General features: G+C 43.8%; 1 protein-coding gene across 1 annotated transcript; it reads left to right on the top strand.

Annotated features, from left to right (window-relative positions):
- Positions 1-721: 721 nt before the first annotated feature.
- On the top strand, positions 722-16,980 carry LOC136745484 (olfactory receptor 52J3-like). The gene is made up of 2 exons (XM_066698839.1): positions 722-1,636; positions 16,717-16,980. Exons 1-2 carry the CDS (start codon positions 722-724, stop codon positions 16,978-16,980), a joined length of 1,179 nt encoding a protein of 392 aa, XP_066554936.1.
- The last annotated feature ends 4,540 nt before the right edge of the window (positions 16,981-21,520 follow it).

Raw genomic sequence — 21,520 nt, 5'->3', positions numbered from 1 at the left:
AGTATGTTTCAAGTGTGAGAAGTCAATAAATATAGTTCAACATTTTAGGCGGAATTAAAAAAAAACTGGCAGAAATCACATGGAGAACTTTGAGACTCACCATTAAATAGTATGTATAGAATATTTTACAAACGTTCGTTTTTGGACCCACGATTACGGGAATGAACCTAAACTATAGAGCGTACAGCCTATAGACTAGAAGGCATATTGTCTCCTACACAAACCTGACAGTACTGTATCTTAATTTAATACACACATTTTGTGGGAAATAAAAACCTGGCTTCTTTTCATCATCTTATTTGTAATGTTTCACACTCTGGCTAATTAACCCAGTATTACAGAGCCACAGTCTCAAAGGTCTGTTTTCAGGCTTCAAATCTCAGTAGCCTCCATCCTGCAGGAGCTCTCTATATAAAGCTTAACACTAAAGTGCAGATTAAGAAACATTGAGTCATGCTCTCTCTACAGGAACACTTTCACAGATTAATGTCTGTGAGTATTTTCATAATTCATGTCAGTAATGAAGAAAATAAAAACAAATAAGAGCAGATTTAACTCAAACATTATACTTCATTGCTGTGCTTGTTATATTGTAACTGTATTTTTGTTATTATTTTCCCACTTAATTGATCTTCTACTTACGTTTGAAGGGACTTATTAGTACTCTTTGCTTCTTTAGGTACAGGGTTATTTGTATATTCCTGAAACATACCTTACTGCAATGCAGAACTCGTCCAGTGTTGCAGTCTTCACACTCCATGAATTGAACGAGACGGCATCTCATAAATACATATTTTTTGCTTTTACTCTTCTGGCTTACCTATTGATATGGCTTTTCAATTTGACACTGATCATTACAATCATTATTGAGAAAACCCTCCATGAGCCTATGTACATCTTCCTCTGTAACCTGTGTGTCAATGGACTGTATGGAACTGCTGGTCTGTATCCTAAACTCCTGGCTGACTTCCTCTCTGACTCTCATGTGATCTCATACTCTGGATGTTTCCTTCAGATATTTGTAATCTACTCTTCTGTTGCATGTGAATTAACCATTTTATCATCGATGGCTTTTGACAGGTATGTGGCAATATGCAAACCTTTACAGTACCACTCTATCATGACATCTCTAACTATGAGCAAGTTTCTGTTGATTTCTTGGATTCTTCCTTTCTGTGAAACCACAATTCCAATATTCTTAACTATCAGGCTGCCTCTGTGTAGATCTGATATTAACAAATTGTACTGCGATACCTGGTCAGTTATAAAACTATCTTGTGTAGACACAACTATTAACACTGTCTATGTATATATTGCTATATTATTTAATTTGTTTGCAATGCTTTTTATAATATATTCTTATATCCACATTGTTAGGTCTTGTATAAAGTCTAGTGACGAGATGAGTAAATTCATGCAGACCTGTTTACCCCATTTGATATCTTTAATCAACTTTATCATTGCCATTCTTTTTGATGTATTGTACAGTCGATATGGTTCAATGAACATGCCACAGGCTCTTCGTAATTTCCTGGCAGTGGAAATTTTAGTCATCCCTCCTCTTTTAAATCCCCTCATATATGGCTTAAAACTGAGTCAGATTCACAGGAGAGTTATGAGGGTGTTCAGCAGAAAAGTACATATTCTGAGGTGAGAGACACTAAATATTAGCAACATCTGAATTTGTAAAACATACATTATTTTAATATATTGGAATACCTTCATGTCCTTTTTACTTGACTTGTCATAACTTTTAATTTGCTATCAGAACTATATTTTACAGAATAACTATTTTACAACAATGTAATGTTTCACTACATTTACTTGCTATTGTATAGAATACATAAAATAATAATGGAGTATTATGTCTTAATACAGTGTCTACAACAAGGATTTCCACCTGTATACATTTAGCTTTAGCTCAGTGTTGTACTGCTTAATGATATTCTCACTGGTCTCATTCTTTACTGGTCACTTTCCCATCTCAGAATCCTGATCTGATCAAACTGGGTTTGTCCTAGAACTCATTGCACAAACACGCATTCAACAGAGCCTTCCACTGTGCTGAGGAGTGAAAAACAGAAACAGAACAGAAAAATAAGACACCTTCCAATGTGATGCTTGTATTCAGGGACACCTGTCCAATGCTTTCAGTTCTATAAGCAGGGTTATAAAAATCAAACTATATTTTTTGTTATTGAACAAGTTTAATCTTTCTATCATTAAAACTGTATTTCATGTTACAATTAAAATCACTCGGCAGAATCCAGTATTTGTTATGCTCTTTTTCTCCACACATAAATCACGTGTTAGAATTCCAACACTATGGTGGCTTTTATTTGACAGTGGATTCTTCATTCTAAAGTACCTAATGCAAACCAGCTGTCATTCACTGACTTCTTCACGTGTGATTGGCAGGTGGTGGGTAAATGTTTTGAGGTGCCCCAGGCCTAACCACTGTATATTAAGTGACTATAATTCAAGTTGTTTTCCTATTCTATTCACTTACAGTACATTTTTGGTTCATTTGCCATACTCATGATGTGGGACAGTGCTCTTCGTAGATACCAAATATATTCTTTCTATATTATTGCAGTGAGATTGTGTAAATTATGGACATTTCAGCTTTGCGTATTGCTCTTGCTGGGCCAGGTTCAGTGCAATGTCGGTGTAGTCGATTTTAGGAAAAGCCCCTCTCTCTTTCAAGGTTATATAGAGTTCTAAATACAAAGAAGTCTGTGATAAAGTTTGAACTACCTCATTGACGTCATGCATGTATATTTTTTAGAAAAACCTCAGACAAGTGTTCCTGACTGCCTGTCTCCGGAGAACAATCAATCAATCAATCAATCAATTTTTATTTGTATAGCGCCCTTCGCAGGGTAGCCACAGAGCGCTTTACAGACTGGTAAACATACAACAAACGTATAGCAAAATAAAAAACATAAATACAATAAAATCAAATATAGACCTGTAAACATTTTACATGATCTAGAATAAAGTGAGTGAACATTTAAGTAAATAAACCACTTAGGCACGGAGGAGAGAAAAACAAAAAACTCCTATGGATGGCATGTAGGAAAAAATTAATCTCTGGGGGTCCACGGCTTAGGGCCTAGGCCTAATGGTTGCCTCCCCTCCAGGCAGTATAGTTATTACAGCAGCAAGGAGATCAGAAAGTTCTTTATCGGTGCTGCTGGCTGTGCTCTTCCCTCTGGAGGAGGCCTCTCGCTGGCCATTGGGGGTGGAGGGTTTGGACCATCAACAGGCTTTGGGTTGCGATGGCTCGTCAAACCTTGGGTGTGGATGCCCCGTTGACCCTTCTTGGTGAGGTGCTTCTGGGATGGGTTGTGCCTCATCAGACTTCCATGGTGGGGGACGAGGTGCCTCGTTGGACCCTCAGAGGAGGCTGTTGCTGGAAGACAAGAGGGCAGTCGTGATCAGATACTGGTCATGTAGTGCAGGCATTTCCAAAGACAGTTGTGCAATTGCATGTCCATGGCACACTGGCGGCACTATGGGCTAGAAAAACAGAGACTAAACAGATGAGTCTTCAGACGTGATTTAAAGGCTAAGACAGAGGGGGCATCTCTTACATTGGCTGGAAGATCGTTCCACAGGGCCCTATAACTGAATGCTCTACCTCCTGTGCATTTCTCGTGTATTTTAGGGAGCGCTAAGTAACCGGCTTCCTGTGATCTCAATGGCTGACCTGGAGTGTATTCCATAAGAAGATCTTTTAAGTAGGGAGGTGCCAGTCCCTTTAGTGCTTTAAATGTTAATAAGAGCACTTTAAAGTCTATCCTGTAGTGCACGGGCAGCCAGTGAAGAGAAGCCAATACTGGAGTGATGTGTTCATGTTTTTTAGTTTTTGTTAGGATTCTTGCAGCAGCATTTTGGACTAACTGAAGTGCAGAAATAGCTCTGTTTGTGCTGCCTGACAGAATGGCATTGCAGTAATCCAATCTAGATGTAACAAATGCGTGTATCAATTTCTCAGTGTCCTGTAATGAGAGGAATTGTCTTAGTTTAGCAATGTTTCTAAGCTGGAGAAAGGAAGATCTCGACACATTCTGAATGTGTGATTCAAAAGATAGATTATGATCACAGATGACACCCAGGTTTCGTGCCATCTCCTTAGGGGAGAAATTAAAGTTATCATTACTCAGTTTTGTTAGTGCATGATGAACAGTTCGATTTTTGTCTCCTAAAATTATGACTTCTGTTTTGTCAGAATTAAGCATAAGAAATGTTTTTGTCATCCATGTTTTAATTAGTTTTTCTAGGTCTATGGTGTTGTTAGGATTTACTGACAGATATAATTGTGTCATCCGCGTAACTGTGAAAGTTAATATTATGTCGTCGAATGATATCACCTAAAGGGAGCATGTATAATGAAAAAAGTATAGGTCCGAGGACTGAGCCCTGTGGGACTCCGTACTTAACCTCAGTTAAATTTGAGTGGTTCTCGTTAATCTGTACATATTGGAGTCTGTTTGACATATATGATTTAAACCATGAAAGCACATTGCAAGATAGGCCAATACGGTTTTCTAAGCGGTGTAACAAGATTTTGTGGTCGATTGTGTCAAAAGCCGCACTTAAGTCTAATAAAATAATAACCCTGGCGTGCCCTACATCGGAGGACTGAAACAGGTAATTCAATACTTTTAACAGGGCCGTTTCTGTACTATGGCCAGAACGTAAGCCTGATTGAAGTTCTTCATAAAGATGATTATTGGTTAAAAAAGCTTGCAGTTGGTTTGCACCTACTTTCTCTAGAACCTTAGAAAGGAAGGGAAGGTTTGAGATAGGTCGATAGTGTTTAAGTTGGTTAGGGTCGGCACTGGGTTTCTTAAGAAGTGGTTTAATTACAGCTATTTTAAATGAATCAGGAACAGATCCTGAGGATAAAGAGACATTAATAATATTGTGTATTCTGTGAATAATTAATGGCAGAGATTGTTTTAGCAGTTTAGTGGGTATAGGGTCTAGTGCGCAGGTTGTTGTTTTCATTTTAGTAATTAAGGAGACCAATTCCTGGTGATTTACTACGTTAAACGAATCCAAGGTAGGCAGGGGCTGTGAAGGACTGCATGTGTTGGCTATAGTATCTGTGTATGTTTCCTGTTCTATCTGTTTTCTAATGCTGTTAACTTTGCTATTGAAATGATCCATGAAGTCACTACAGGTGAAATTGGGGGGGATAACCTCTGAAGGCTTTACCTGCTGGTTAGTAAGTGTCGCTATTGTATTAAAAAGAAAACACAGGTTATTCTTATGCGTCTCTATTAAATTGGAGTAGTAGGCAGACCTAGCCGAGGACAGGGCCTGCTTGTATCTTATTATACTGTCATTGCATGCCATGTGGAAGACCGATAGGTTGCGTATGCAACCCCGGTTATGTGAAAAAGGAAGCACTGCCCAAGGGGGAGGGGTTTCTGCGTACTTCCGCGGGAATCCGATCGAAACGTCACTCTATCAAAGCTGCCATTGGCCCCTGCGCTCGTCACTCAGAACAGTTCCCTTCCCCCTTCCTGTTCTATAAAATGTTCATCCTCTTTTGCCGGGAGCTTGGACTCCCGTGCGACCTTGCAACCCTTGGACAGTGCTTCCTTTTTCACATAACCGGGGTTGCATACGCAATCTTTCGTTGGAAGCACTGCCCAAGGGGGAGGGGTTACTGTATAACAAAACCGTCGCAAGGGAGGAGGCAGCGAGCTGATAAGGGAGCCTGCCCCGAGGTGCACCGCTAGGGGACCTCAGCAACACAACTCCAGACAGTAACCTCGGGGGCCCCGTAGGGCCACACCTGAGCCGTCCAAGAGTGAGGACCATAGTCACGCTCTACCGGGAACTGTCTGCAATCAGCATATACGAAGGGGGGCTACAGAGGTTAACTCTTACGCCCTCCGCTTACAATAGCAAGGCCGTCTGCTCTACTAGTGCAGCTAGGAGCAAGGCCGTAATCTACTTGCACAATGTCTGATGCGGGCAATCAAGCACTTGTGCGTACTCCGCGCAATATCATGGGAGTGGTCCCCTGATCCAATAGGAGCGGGGCCACAGACCCAATGAGAAAAATACAATATAATACATAGCTGGCTAGTCAACAGAGTAGCTGAGCTGAACAATACACAATACATATATATTGCATGACAGCAAGACCTTCATGGTGTCAGCGTGCAGCACAAGAGCATCCAACTCGACTAAACAGTACAGAGTGGAAGAGCTCCATTATGCTGACAATTTAGATTTCGTACACACGAACTATATACACCACGGGGCGCAGGAACGAAGTCATGCACCGCCCATGGAACACAGGAGCAGTTGACACCCGCTGGTTAGACCGGCTAACGTAAGGCAACATTAGCTCTACTGTGTTAACAAAGGAACTATATACACAGCGAGGCAGCGAACTCAAGTGCCGTCAGCTGGGAACAGCGGAAGTAAACTCCATTCTACAATTTTAGAATGGAGCCACAGTCCTGCTGTTTAACACATAATACATATATACACATATATACATCACGGGGTGCAGGAGCTGGCTCATGCGCCACACGTGGAACACAGGAGCAGTTGACACCTGTCGCAGGACAACTACAGCTCTACCGTGTGAATAAATGAACTATGTACACAGCGGGGCACTGGAGAACTCTAGTGCCCTCCGCTGGAGGACAACAGCAGCGGTCCCCTGCTCTATGGCATAATACAGCCAGAGTGGGCCACAGACCTGCTGACCAATACACAGAGCGGGGTACAGGCCAACGCATGCACCACCGCGACACAATTACAATGAACGAACTATATACAGGGCGGCCTCGTAAGGCAACATGCCTGTAGGCCGCACGACAAGCCCCGGGAACACATCGACAGGGCTGTCTATACATCCAGGAGTAGCTCGTGTGGGTGCTCGACTGGAAGGCATAGTCCGGTGGAAGGGAAATACACGGTTCACTAGCTCCCTAAGGATGCACTTACAGGTTCAGACTGGGAGAGGAAAGGCAGGAGCCAGAGCCTGCAGGCTACTGGGGCTCGACTGCAGCCAAAACCGGGTTCCCAAAGGAAGGAACCGGTCCCGTCACATCCAACCTGTAGAACCGGGCAAATATAAGCGGTGAGGCCCAAGCTGCAGCCGCACAAATGTCTGCCGAGGGGGCACCTTGAAAAAGGGCCCACAATGTGGCAATGCCTCGAGTCGAGTGGGCCACCAGGTGATCAGGCACCGGGGTCCTGGTAGACTCGTAGGCCATGGTAATGGTGTCCACAATCCAATGCGAGAGGCGCTGCTTTGAAAGCGCCTGGCCCTGTGTCCACGCTCCATAAGACACAAACAGTTGGTCTGAGCGCCGAATGTCCTTAGTGCGTTCCAAATAGCACCTGAGGGCCCGCACCGGGCAGAGCAGGTGAAGCCGACTCTCTTGCTCTGAAGCGAAGGGAGGAGGATGAAAAGCCATCAACTCAGTAGGCCTGTTGACATGAAATGGAGACAGCTCTTTCGGGAGGAACGCAGGGTTAGGCCGTAGTGTGACCCTGGAGCCATCTCCCGCAAAGCGGACACACGATGGGTATACGGACAGGGCATGTAACTCGCTCATGCGTTTTGCAGAGGTGATTGCCAGCAAAAACGCAGTCTTAAGTGACACCAGCATCAGCTTAGCTGAGTTCAGTGGCTCAAATGGGGCTTGGGAAAATGCGTCCAGCACTACATCAAGGCGCCATGCGGGCAGTGAAAGGGTTCGAGGAGGCCGTAGCCGTCGAGCTCCCTTCAGAAACTGCACAGCCAGAAAATGAGATCCCGGAGGCTCGCCATCAATCCGAACATGACATGTTGAGATGGCCGCCAGATACACTTTGAGCGTGGATGGGGACTTGCCCTGGTCCAACAGCTCTTGTAGAAATTGCAATATGACCCCATTGGGGCAATTAATTGGGTCTTGACCACCGTCTTGGCAGCAGGTGCTAAACTTCCACCAGTGGTAGGAATACTGCGACCTCGTACAGGGAGCTCTCGCCGACTGAATAGTGGCAACTACCGCATCCGACAGACCCCAGGCAATCAATCGCTCCTGCTCAGGGGCCAGGCCCAGAGCTGGAGGAGGCCCGGATTGGGGTGCCAAAGCGTGCCCTGCACCTGGGACAACAAGTCCGCTCTCACTGGGAGCTGCCAAGGCTCTCCGTGGAGGAGGGCGATCAGGTCCGCGATCTGTCGCTCGTTCTCTCCTGACCTTCTCCAGGACCACCGGGAGAAGGGGGAACGGTGGGAACGCGTAAAGGAGACAGCGCGGCCACTTGTGAGCTAGCGCGTCGATCCCTAGGGTTCCTGAGCGGTCTTGGACGGAGAACCATAGTGGGCAGTGTGTGGACTCTGCCGAGGCAAAGAAATCCACGTCCGCCCTGCCGAACCGGATCCACGGTTGTTGTACAACAAGCGGGTGGAGGCGCCATTCCGAGACTGGGGGGCCTCCCCGAGAGAGGAGGTCCACCGCCGTGTTGGACAGGCCTGGGAGGTGAACTGCTCTGATGGAGCGGAACTGTGGTTGCGCCCACAGAAGCAGACGGTGTGCTAGACAGCATGGACTGAGAGAGCGAGATCTCGTACAGCGGAGGAGCCCCTCAAAAGGGGGCGAGATCTCTTACGACACACGATTTTACTGCCGCTGCTAGCGCTCCTGCTATGGAGGAAAAAGCCCTGTGGACAAAAAAACAATACAGCAAGCAGTCGGAATATATATAGCACTATATAAACATGACTATTATTTTTAAAAGGCTCTTCTTGTGAATGAAACTGAAACCGAAAGCGCAGCCGGACCTCCGGTGCGCAGACGTGACATTATTGATAGATAATCCTGATTCTAACTAAACATACACAAGACAGAGACGATGTGTAGTTTGCTGGGGAGTTTGTTTCAGATTGTGACTACTCTCTGTGTAAAGAAGCGTCTCCTGTTTTCCGTTTTAAGTGCCTTGAAGCCCAATTTCCATTTGTGTCCCCGGGTGCGTGTGTCCCTGCTGATCTGGAAAAGCTCCTCTGGTTTGATGTGGTTGATGCCCTTCATGATTTTAAAGACTTGGATCAAGTCCCCACGTAGTCTCCTCTATTCCAGGGTGAAAAGGTTCAGTTCCCTCAGTCTCTCCGAGTAGGACTTTCTCTTCAGACCTGGAATAAGTCTGGTTGCTCTCCTCTGAACTGCCTCTAGAGCAGCAATATCCTTCTTGAAGTGTGGTGCCCAGAACTGTACACAATATTCCAGATGAGGTCTAACTAGCGCATTGTACAGTCTTAACATTACTTCCCTTGTTTTAAATTCTACACTTTTTACAATATACCCTAACATTCTGTTTGCCTTTTTTATTGCTTCCCCACACTGTTTGGATGGAGAAAGTGAGGAGTCCACATAGACTCCTAGGTCTTTCTCATGCGATACATCATCTATTTCTATTCCTCCCATAGTGTAATTATAGTCGTCATTTTTGTTACCTGCGTGTATTACCTTGAACTTGTCCACATTAAATTTCATCTGCCAGGTGTCGGCCCACAACCGAATGTTATCTAAGTCCCCTTTGAATAGCCTGTGCTGCCGAGATTGTATCTGCTGAGCCACCTATTTTGGTATCATCAGCAAATTTGACAAGTTTGATAACTATCCCAGAGTCCAGATCATTAATATAGATTAGAAAAAGCAAAGGCCCTAGTACTGATCCCTGTGGAACTCCACTAACAACCTCACTCCAGTTAGAAGCGACTCCTCTAAACGACACCCTCTGTTTCCTATATATCAACCAGTTCATAATCCATCTACTTACATTACCCAGAATGCCTACAGCTTCCAATTTGAGGATCAGTCTTTGGTGTGGAACCTTTTCAAAAGCTTTCTGAAAATCTAAGTATATCATATCATATGCTTTCACATGATCTACAGCTGCAGTTGCATGTTCAAAAAGTTAGTAAGACATGATCTGCATCGTCTAAACTCATGTTGACTATCTCCAAGAATATGGTTTTCAATAAGATGTTCCTCTATTTTCTGTCTAATAATTTTTTCCAACATTTTACAGGTGATGCAGGTGAGACTGATTGACTGGAGACAGTACCTCCTCCTCATTTATCCTGATCTCTCTTAAGATTTGCCTGGACTGATTGTTAACCTGTGGCATGTTATCTGTCTTTTCTTTTGTAAAAACCTCTGTGAAATACTCATTTAGAACATTTGCTACATCTTGTTCATTTTCCAAGATACCTCCATTTTTGCCCATTATCTGTCTCACTTCCTCCCTTATTGTCCTCTTGCTGTTGTAGTATTGAAAAAAGCTCTTTGCATTAGTTTTAGCTCCAAGAGCTATGTTTCTTTTTATTTCCCTCTTTGCTTTCCTGATCCCTGTCTTAAAATCTCTTTGCAGCTCAACATATTCTATGTATTTTGTTTTGTCTCCGTCCCTTTTGTATGCACTATACAACATTTTCTTCCTCTTGATATTTTTTGCATACCTCTATTAAACCATTTTTGCCACTGTTTTTTGGTCCTCAATTTGCTAAGTTTTGGAACAAATTTCTCCTGAACCTCAAGAAGTATATTCTTAAAATATAACCATCCATTTTCAACTGAATCTGTATCCAGTGTGCTCCAGTCTACCTCTTCTAAGTGCCACCTCATACCTTCAAGGTTTGCTTTTCTGAAATTGTAGACCATTGTTTTAGACTTGGGCCTTGTTTTTTGAAAGAATGCCTAAAAGCTAACCATGTTGTGATCACAATTTGCCATTGGTTCTCTAACTAGTGTCCCTCTGAATCTTGGTCATATGAAAATATCAAGTCAATGCATGCACACTCTCTGGTTGGTTCCCTGACAAATTGAGTTAGAAAGCAGTCATTTACCATCTCAACCATTTCATTTCTGCTTCTGTAGTCCCAACTGGGCTTTCCCAGTCTATGTTTGGGAAATTGAAATCCCCCATTATAACAGCCACATCCTTGCTACATGCAGTCCTGATTACACTGTACAATGTAACATCTTGCTGAATATCTGAGTTGGGTGGTTTGTAAATCACTCCTACCACTAATCCTCCACATCTCTTGTCCAAAAGTTTCACCCACAAAGATTCTGTTCCGTATAATGCTACCCCACCTCCTCTTCGATTTTGCGTGTCTCTCCTAAACTGTGTGTATCCTTATAACTTGTATTCATCCACATCGTTTTCTGTAAGCCATGTTTCTGTCACTCCTACGACATCATAGTCACATGCCAGCACTGTGGCTTCTAAGTCCAACATCTTGTTCCTTATACTCCTGGCATTGAGGTACAAACATTTCAGGACTTTCCTACTAGTGGGCTCCCTTTGTTTTCTTTCCTTAGAGGAACATCGCCCATTGTCAGAGCTCCCTGCCCCCCTGGTTCCTAGTTTAAATGATTCTCAATTTCTCTCCCCATACACTCTCCCAATGCATTAGCCCCCCTTCTGTTTAGATGTAGACCGTCCGGTTTGTACAGGTCCCATCTATCCCAGAAGAAAGATTTTCTAATCTCTGCCTGTCTCCCTGGCCTGGCACGTGGTACCGGAAGTATTTCGGAGATAACTACCGTGGAGGTTCTGCTCTTTAGTTTTGTTCCTAACTCTTTAAATTTGTCTTGCAGAACCTCTGTCCTACCTTTTCCTATGTCATTGGTTCCAATGTGGACCATGACCAGTGGATTTCCCCCGGCTTTGGCCAGTAGCCCGTCTACTAGTTTAGGGAGATCTGCAACCTGAGCACCAGGCAAGCAAGATACCATGCGGGTCTCCTTATCACTAGAGCACACTATACTAGTAGTGGGCACCATGGTGCTCTGGTGCTCAGCTGCCCCCCCATTACCCTCTGAGCTGTCATTGTCCAACTCGGTGTCCAGCAGTTGGAACCTGTTGGGCAATTCTAGCTCTTGGGGTGTCTCTAGGGGTTGTGCACGCCCTGTTCTGCGGTTACGACCTACTGTAACCCAGCAGTTCTCTACACTGTCCTGCTCTGAGGTCTCAACTCTCCTAGGTTTTGGCGTGCACACCATCTCTCTCATGGGCTGATTGACCAATTCTTCCATATCCCTAATACAGTGCAGATCAACAAGCTGAGCCTCAAGATCATGAACCTTGATCTGTAGGATTTCAACCTGTTGACAACGTTCACAAATGAAGCCTTCTTGGATGAGTTCATCCAGGAAGGCAATCATTCTGCAAACCTGACACTGTAGTCACTATATCAATTTCAGGCTAACACTAGTTAGTTGCAGAATATTGATCATATTACAAATGCAACAACTGTAATTCATCACAAATTACACACAGTGATATTTTATGATAACATTCCTTAAAGTAAAACAGGATAATGAGAGATGATACACTGCTAAAAAAAATTAAGGGAACACTTAAATCAGAAATTGAATCTCGATGAACGAAATATATTAAAGATCAAAATCTTTACTGTACATTATGTAATTTGTTGAGAACAATATGATGTAACAATGGTCAATGGAAACCAAAATCACCAACCAATTGAGGGCTGGATTCAAACTCACACCGAAAATCAAAGTAAACAATTGAAATCGCAGGCTGTTCCAACTTGCGTTTCATTTAATAACGGCAACTCATAATGTGACTCAGTAGTGTGTATGGCCCCCACATGCCTGTATGAACTCCCGACAATGTCTGGGCATGCTCCTGATGAGACGGCGGATGGTGTCCTGGGGGATTTCCTCCCAGACCTGGATCAGGGCATCAGTGAGCTCCTGGACAGTCTGTGGCACTACTTGGCGGCATCGGATGCACTGATACATAATGTCACAAAGGTTCTCAATTGGATTCAGGTCTGGGGAACATGAGGGCCAGTCAATTGCATCAATGCCTTCGTCATTCAGGAACTGCCTACACACTCTGGCCACATGAGGCCGGGCATTGTCCTGCACCAGGAGGAACCCAGGGCCCACTGCACCACCGTAAGCTCTGACGATGGGTCAGCTGCACCCTGTAACATCATAGGCCAACAAGACATGTACCACAATATCATAGACCACAAATAACACAAAGGCCATTCGAATAGTTCCTTATACATTGAAATGTCCATAGGTGTCCAAGTGAAGTAGTTGGCCTGTGTTCTCTCTTTTAGCTGTTATTCAACAAAACAGCACAATTAGCATAGAACAGCACAATGTTAGCACAAACAGTTATTACCAACAACAGCACAATGGATTAGTGTAAAACAAACCTTTAACAATGCGTTAATTTAGTTAATTCAATTAAGTGTTAATGGAATTGTATGCAGTTTCCAAATTAAAATGTTTTAGTGTTACCATATCCCAAAGCCCTTGCCCCATACATTAACAACAACCACCCACCACCCTAAAATAGTCAAAATGCAAGGGACATAATTCCTTTATCAATACACAAACAGGATGTGTACACCTCTGTATATTGTTCAGATTACATTTTAAATCCACCATCAGCAATTACAGAAGCATCAGTATTTCACATGTATTTTGACAATCACCACATATATGCATACTAACCAGGGTAAGGATAAAACAAGCACACCAATCAACTTCATATTAAAATGTCACTTGCATGCACTTGTATCATTATAGTTCAAAACAAAGACAACCCGCTTATTCAAAGCCACATAAACAATTGTGGTTCACGAAGTTCAAGCCAGCCTTCTGTATTCTTCATCATTTTCCTTCACACAACAGTAACAGCAGTAATACCCCATACAGGGCCCTATTAATTGTAGCAGGAATTCAGTAACCTTGTAACTAATTCAGGTTAATCAAACCTTAGCTGGATTATGTTAACCCGATAATTGAAGTCAGGCTATCTCCATTCATCCACAGCGAATAAAGCAGTGGTTCTGAAATCTGGTCCTGGAGGACCCACAACTCTGCTGTTTATTGTTCCAACCAAGCTCTCAACTACTTAAGGTTCTGTATTCAGTTCTGTATTGCTCCATGTTGACTTTACACTTGTCTTTAAAGTGTGTAACTGATTGGTTGATTAATAAAATTAACAAGATTATTAATAAATTCCTTATTACATTTTACACTTAACTTAAAATGCCTACTGTTTAAAATAATGAAAAGGCTCTGATTTAGGAACATATTATTTCAATTAAGGGTTCAATTAAGTAATTGAGAGCTTGGAGGGAACAAAAAACAGCAGGACCAGGGTTGAGAACCACTGGAATAGAGGCTAAAATTGTCTGTTTAACTAGATTCCACTTAAGAAATCAAAATAATTGCTCATGCATATGCTGCCTCAAAAGGGAGAATTGCAGAGCACTGACACAATGATCTGCAGCAAAGATGACATCCAAACATAGCAACGTTTTTCAGTCTGACTGAGCAAGACCTTCTCATGGAAAGTTTTGAGGAATATAAACACTGCTGCCAAGTACAGAAAGGAACCTTTTCACCCTGAAACAGAGGAAACTACCAGAGGAGCTTTTCCAGATCAGCAGGGACACACGCACCCGGGGACACAAATGGAAATTGGGCTTCAAGGCATTCAAGATGGAAAACAGAAGACACTTATTCACACAGAGAGTTGTCAGAATCTGGAACAAACTCCCCAGCGATGTGGTTGAAGCTGAAAATTTGGGAACATTTAAAAATAGTCTGGATAGCATCCTTGAATCACTTAGATATTAATGAACACCAAACGAGCACGATGGGTCGAATGGCCCCCTCTCGTTTGTAAACTTTCTTATGTTCTTATGGTCTTATGTTCCTATGTTCTTATGTTCTATAGTTCAAAAGGGAAAACAGTGGAAGTATTATGCGACATACAAAAAAACTGCAAAGCTGCAAAGTTGCGTTTGTCATCCACCACCGTGACAGCAAGTGGACTTTTGAAGCTAAAATAATGAGTGGATTATACATGCGCTTTCAATCAGCAAGAGAGGAACAACATGGATGTTATTTTACCAACTTTCTTGGTAAGGAGGATGGATTGTATGCATCACGGTCAGGTACAGGTGAGAAGCTACTAACGGTACATTAGGTAAGACACAAAGTTTTATTTTCACAACTTATTTTCACAATAGCAATTAGCTGTGGGATCTGTGCCAATCGGGTTCAATCGGGTCTGTGTGTCCCGGCCGGGTCCGGGTCCAGATTTCAAATAATAGATGGGTCCGAGTCGGTTCCAGGTAATACATTTACGGCACTTCTCGGTTCTGCACGGGTCCAGGTCCAAACTTTCAAGTAATAGATGGGTCTGGGTCGGTTCCGGATAGCACATTTCCGGGTCTCTTCGGGTTCGGGCACACATTTCTGGACCCGTGAAGACCTCTACTGCTCGGCCATGGAAACCAATTTCATGAAACTCCTGACAAACAGTTCTTCTGCTGACATTGCTTCCAGAGGCAGTTTGGCACTCGGAAGTGATTGTTGCAACCAACGAAAGACTATTTTTATGCGCTACGTACTTCAGCACTCAACAGTCCTGTTCTGTGAGCTTATGTGGCTGACCACTTCGCAGCTGAGCTGTTGTTGCTCCTAGATGTTTCCTCTTAACAATAACAGCACTTACAGCTCACCAGGGCAGATCTAGCAGGGTATCCTATGACGATGCCACTTTGAAAGTCAGTGAACTCTCAGTAAAGTTCATTCTACTGCCAATGCTTGTCTAAGGAGATTGCTGTGTGGCTTGATTTTAGTGGCTCTCAAAAGTATTCACCCCTCTTGGTCTTTTCCACATGTCATTGTGTTTACATGAAATCAGTTGGATTTAATCAGTCAATATGTAATCAACACCGAAAATGTCCATAATGTTAAAGTGAAAAATATGATCTGCATTTTTTTCTAAATTAATTACAAATACAAAACAGAAAATTAATGAATGCATAAGTAATCACCCCTTCAGTCAATATTTGGTAGAGGCAGCTTTGACAGCAATTACAGCCATGAGTCTATGTGTAAGTCACTACCAGCTTTGCACATCTGGACACAGCAATGTTTGATCATTCGTCTTTGCAAAATTGCTCAAGCTCCATCAAGTTGGATGGGGCCTTTGGTGAACAGAAATGTTCAACTCTTTCCACATATTCTCAATTGGATTGAGGTTCGAGCTTTGACTGGGCCACTCCAGGACATTGACCTTTTTATTTTTAAGGCACTCCAGTGTGGCTTTGGCTGTATGTTTGGGGTCATTGCCCTGCTGGAAGATTAATCTTCTCCCAAGTCCCAGGTCTCTTGCAGACTTCAGCAGGTTTTTTACAGGATTTCTCTGTACTTTGCTGCATCCATTTTACATAATGTTGCCACCACCATGCTTCACGGTAGGGATGGTGTTCTCAGGATGATGTGTGGTGTTAGGCCTTCACCAAATGTAGCGCTTAGCGTTGAGTCCGGAAAGCTCTATTTTGGTCTCATCAGACCATAGAATCTTCCTCTACTTGGTCTCAGAGTCTCCCACATGCCAAACACAGTAATTAGAAGGGGTGTTCACATATCGTTGACCATGTAGTGTACAAATGCCGGATAGTCCGCTAAAATACTGGCCGGCTGGCAACCCTAATTGCCACAGACATCTACTTTAGTTTCTAGTTTCTACTTTTTCATGTTTGAATGTTTAAACAGATGTTTGTTATTAATATTTTGGTTTTGTTAAACAGTTATTTACATAAAAGAAGTAAAAAAGGAATAATTATTTATAACGTTCACATCCTAGTTTGCACTGTTTTTTGTGGCTCCATAGCCGGAGCTGGTTAAAAGCAGACGGAGCTGGAGCAGCAGTGTGGAGCTGCACCAGAGCCACTCCAGAGCTGGAGCTGGGGCTGCTGGAGCTGGCCTGGAGCTGGAGCAGGGGGTCTCCATCAGCTCCGGAGCCAGCCTGGAGCTGGAGCTGAACCTCTGGAGCCACTCCGGAGCCAGAGCCAGCAAACCCGGAGCACTGCCAACCCTAGTCTACTCCTTGGAAACCCCCACAAGGATTACAATACTAAACCATGACCCCACATAGCCTTTCTAAATTAAAACATTTGATTTGTATACTGCACATTTATTAAATAAATGTTGATGGATATTGTTACGCGGGTTTGTTGCACTCAGTGCATGTTATTATGTGGGACCTACCTGGTAGTTGGCCAATGTATGGTTGCGTATTTTGTGTAATGTGGGAGGTCCCATAGAGAGTTAGGCCGCGTTCACGACACGCATACTTTACCGAGTCTGCACAGACTTTTCGCATACTCTGCGACGAAACTGTCCAAGTTACCTGTCTGCATGAACACAGCCGGAAAAGATGTCACAAGACGACGCATCCACAGGCTACAAAGTCTGCACAGCTGCGCAGCTTCTCAAGAGGTATTGCGCTGGTGCAGCCACGCCTACAAAACAACAAATGAGTGCTGTGTGAGAAAGACGTATGTTTCAATCAGACACACAGCTCCCTGCATGGGCAGCACCACCTAGTCAGGGGGTGTGAATCACCCTTGAGTCATGAAGGATCTTATTAATTTCATGCTAGGTAAGTGCAACAGAAATATAATATTTTAAAGATTGACAGTCCAACAATAAAATAATAGGCCTATGTATAGCAGAGGCGACACTGCAGCTGCTACGGGACCCTTCATTACGCTGCTTCACACACCACACGGACATCGATTCATTGATGAAGTCTGGCTTTATTTGTGCCTGTTTTAACAGAAAATAAAATGAAAACTGGCACATGCAGATGGTCTCACATGTTCTCTCCCCTCAGTATTAACATAACACAACTGAGGGATTACTGGGTAATTTCTACATGTGCTCCGTCTTAAAGTCACAGTTCGAATTAATGACCTCCGATTGCAATTAAAAGAACAACAAAACACAACCACTTTACCAGAAACAAAATACACTTGTTACATATGCATGTTCAGTGGTGTACGTATACATTATAACATAATTTCCACGTATTATGTGAATTTGTAAATTGCACACCTGGCAAGGAAATCCATAATAATACATACAAAACATTGTACAGGTGCATTTCTCTGAATGCACAGGTTTAATGTAGATTCGAAACCAGTGTATATATAATATTTTACACACACAAACACGGTCTGTAGTAATTAATTTGATCAGTATGTGAGAATTTAACCCTTAAGTGTCCCAACAATGATTAGGAATAAAGATTTCTACTAATTAAAGATTATTAATGGATCGTAAAGCTACTTAATCTGATATGAACTGAGTAAATGGCCCATTTTCTGATTACACTGTAAAGTACGAAACTGGTGCAGCACGAAGGGAACTTTGATTGCATTAACTTCTGTGATTAGGACTGATTTCGCTCAACACCAACTCCATGTTTGTTCTGCTCGAGTCTGCAGCTCCAGTGTCAAAGCTGTCCATGCTCCATCTGCACAGACCGTGACGTCACACGCAGACTCCCATCTGCAATCTAGCGGCACAAAAGTGTCGTGAACGTGGCCTTAGTGTTCCCAAGTTAATAGAGTTCAGTTGATTGCTTTCAGGAAGAGGCAGCATATCTGTTAGACCAGAAAAAAGTCTAGACGTCTCTGATTACATGCTGGACTGGGGCAAGAGCGTTACCCTTATTCTACTGCAACAGGTCTGTGGCTATATTGACACTACTTAATAAAGAGTTAAATTGGATACTTTGTCGTGTGGATATAATTAAACCTCGCCTCCAAGATACCCTTAAACTGCACGAACACGATAAGTGGCGTCATCGTGGGGATGTTCAATGTGCATTAGGAAGTCGAAATAAATATTGCATGAAGCTGCTGTAACGTTTCAGACTGTAGCATTTAAAAAAAATATATATCATTTATCAAGTTTGTAAAGAGAGTAACATACACGGATATTATCTTTGCATGTGGAGCTACGTCATTTAAAGGAGACGGACGCTCATTCTTTCCACGTGAAGTAACATCATCTAAAGGAGACAGACCACACCGAAAGCAGCAAGAAATTGGCACAGAGCCAACTCCGACGTCACGAAGGGGAGCAGCTGTTAACTGTTTGTGTCCCTGATTGCATTGCAGCATTTGCCTGTGTACTAGAGACTTAAATATACTGTGATAAAAAAGGGGAGACAAATAAATAAATACATAAAAACAAGGACACATAACAAAAAGAGAGGAAAGGATGAAAATAAATTAAACACAAAGAGCTAACTTCAGCCCTGTCCACCCAGTACATGTTTTGGGGGCCACTCCTGCCTCACCGGTGCCCTCCTTATCGTTTTATGGCAGTGCAACCAGGCCATCAAATATTTCTGCTGACAACCAGTTTGCTGCTGAATTGGAGGTTATTCGACAGTGGTCAAACAGCTCAGGCCCCCAAAGAACATGCTCCAGCGGTGACAGCCCCCCACTACTGATGCAGATGTGCGGCGCCGAGGACCTGAATTGAGACCCAACCCCTTTACTTCTGCAGGACCAACAAACCATGACAACAGTGCCCCCCACAGCCTAGCAACTATTATGACTGGGACAACTCACGTGCCTCTGCGGCCCCAACAGCCAAACTTGCAACTTATGATGGGAAAGAAGACTGTGAGTCCTTTATTCTTCCTTTTGAACGCCAAGCATGCAAGTATGGTTGGAATGGGGCAGAGAGAGTGGACAGACTGCATGAATGCCTCCGAGGGCCTGCTATTCATTATGTTTGCTCCCTTCCTGAACACATTAGAGAGGACTACCCTCTCTTAAATGAACAGCTGTCACAGCGCTTTGGACAAAGGGACCCCCCTACTGCAGCTCACAGGAAGCTAGGAGAACTGAGACAGGTGAAGGAGTCATCTGCAGAGTTCACTGAAGAGGTGTGTTGCCTAGTCACACTAGCCTACCCTGGAGTGGAGCTACAGGCCCAGCTAGCATGAGACGCATTCCTCAAGGGACAAAAAAATCAGAAAGTGGCTTATGAAGTCACGAACTGAGAACCAGGGATGCTGGCTGAAGCACAAAGGCTGGCAGAAACCCACGAACACAAATATAGGGCTACTTTTGGCCGTGAAGCTGATTTAAAAAACAGGACCCGACGTATATCATGGACAGATATCGATTGTGATGTGACTGACGAGGTGCCATCAGCCTCCCGCAGGGTACATGAAGCCCCTTAAGTTACTCAGGAACAGTTCTTCATTTTGATGGATAAAGTTGACAAGCTGCAACTAAAGCTGAATCTCCTCAACCCAACAACCGTTGGCCCGACGAACACAAGGGCCACAGGGCAAGGTCCAAAGCAGCACGGAGAGGCCACTGACGGCATGCAGAGGGGAAGGAGACCAGCACGGCAGCCATCATACACTGAGAGCAGGGCTAGGGGGCGGTCACCAAGCCCGAGCAGATCTGTTAAAGGCCCATGTTTTCGCTGTGGAGAAGAGGGACACTTTCGTCAGGAATATGCACGGTTTCCTAGCCTTGCCCCTTCTCTGAAACACGGAAAAGTGCCAGGAACCAGTCCCGGAGATCCAGACTCTGCATTCAATGCAGCTGGCCACACCAGTGATAAGGACTGGGCACCCATCCTACAAGTTGGAAGAACCACTAGTAGGGGCCCCAGTTTGAAAATTGAAGTCACTGTGAATGGCTTACCAGTTAACGCTGTAGTCGATACTGGAGCAGAAGCTACTATAATTTCAGAAGAAACATACAAGTTGCTTTCCTTAGCAGATCAAACCAGCCTCATAAAGACCTGCCTCCACAATGCTGAGTCTGGGAAGGAAATGGCTGCTGTGGGAGGCTTGAGTGTGACTTTCTAGATTGGAACCAGAACATTTGACTGGGATGTATATATAGCCCCAATTCATGATCCTCTTCTATTGGGACTCGATTTCTTAAGTACAGCAAATGTTACTATTCATGCTAGTGGTAGAGTCTACATTGAAGAGGAGCCAGTGCCCACACAGATAGTTGGTGGTGCTGGGCCAGACTACTCAGTGGCAAGGGTTGTGTTAGAAAAGGACACCACTCTGCCTCTGGAATGTGAGTGCCTTGTCTGGGGAACAGTTGACCATCCTAGACCTGGAGTTCCCACTGTCCTGGAACCAGTGAGTGACTCTCCTCAGGCAGTGTTGTCATTACCATGGAGCAAGGGTCCCAGTCAGAGTTTGTAACCTCTTCTCTGCAAAATCTGCACTTCCAAAAGGAGTCTGTTTAGGCATCTTAATCGAACAACCAAACACAAGGGGAACTCTATCCAAAGGAGGAGCCTATAGTTTCACCACTGCACCAGATTGGGAGAGTTAACCTACAAAAGAGAACGCAGCCCTGGAGCGTCCAGCAGTAAGGAAGTACTGGCTGTGCTGGACCCAGATTGAGCATCACCAAGGAGTCCTTCACTACTGGTGGGAGGGTGCTGGTGGATCTAGTTCATCTTTGCGGCTACCCCGTTCCTTTATCACTACAAAACGAAGTTTTGCGGGCTTGCCATGACCCACCTCAGTCTGGTCATCTAGAGGAAGGAAAACTCTTCAATGCCTCCAGCAGCGCTATCACTGGTACGGGATGGGAGGAGATTTTTGCCTTTTTGTTCAAAAGTGTCCACAA

This window comes from Amia ocellicauda, chromosome 3 (assembly GCF_036373705.1).
Source record: "Amia ocellicauda isolate fAmiCal2 chromosome 3, fAmiCal2.hap1, whole genome shotgun sequence".
NCBI lineage: Eukaryota > Metazoa > Chordata > Actinopteri > Amiiformes > Amiidae > Amia > Amia ocellicauda.
This window is presented reverse-complemented; position numbering and strand designations above follow the sequence as displayed.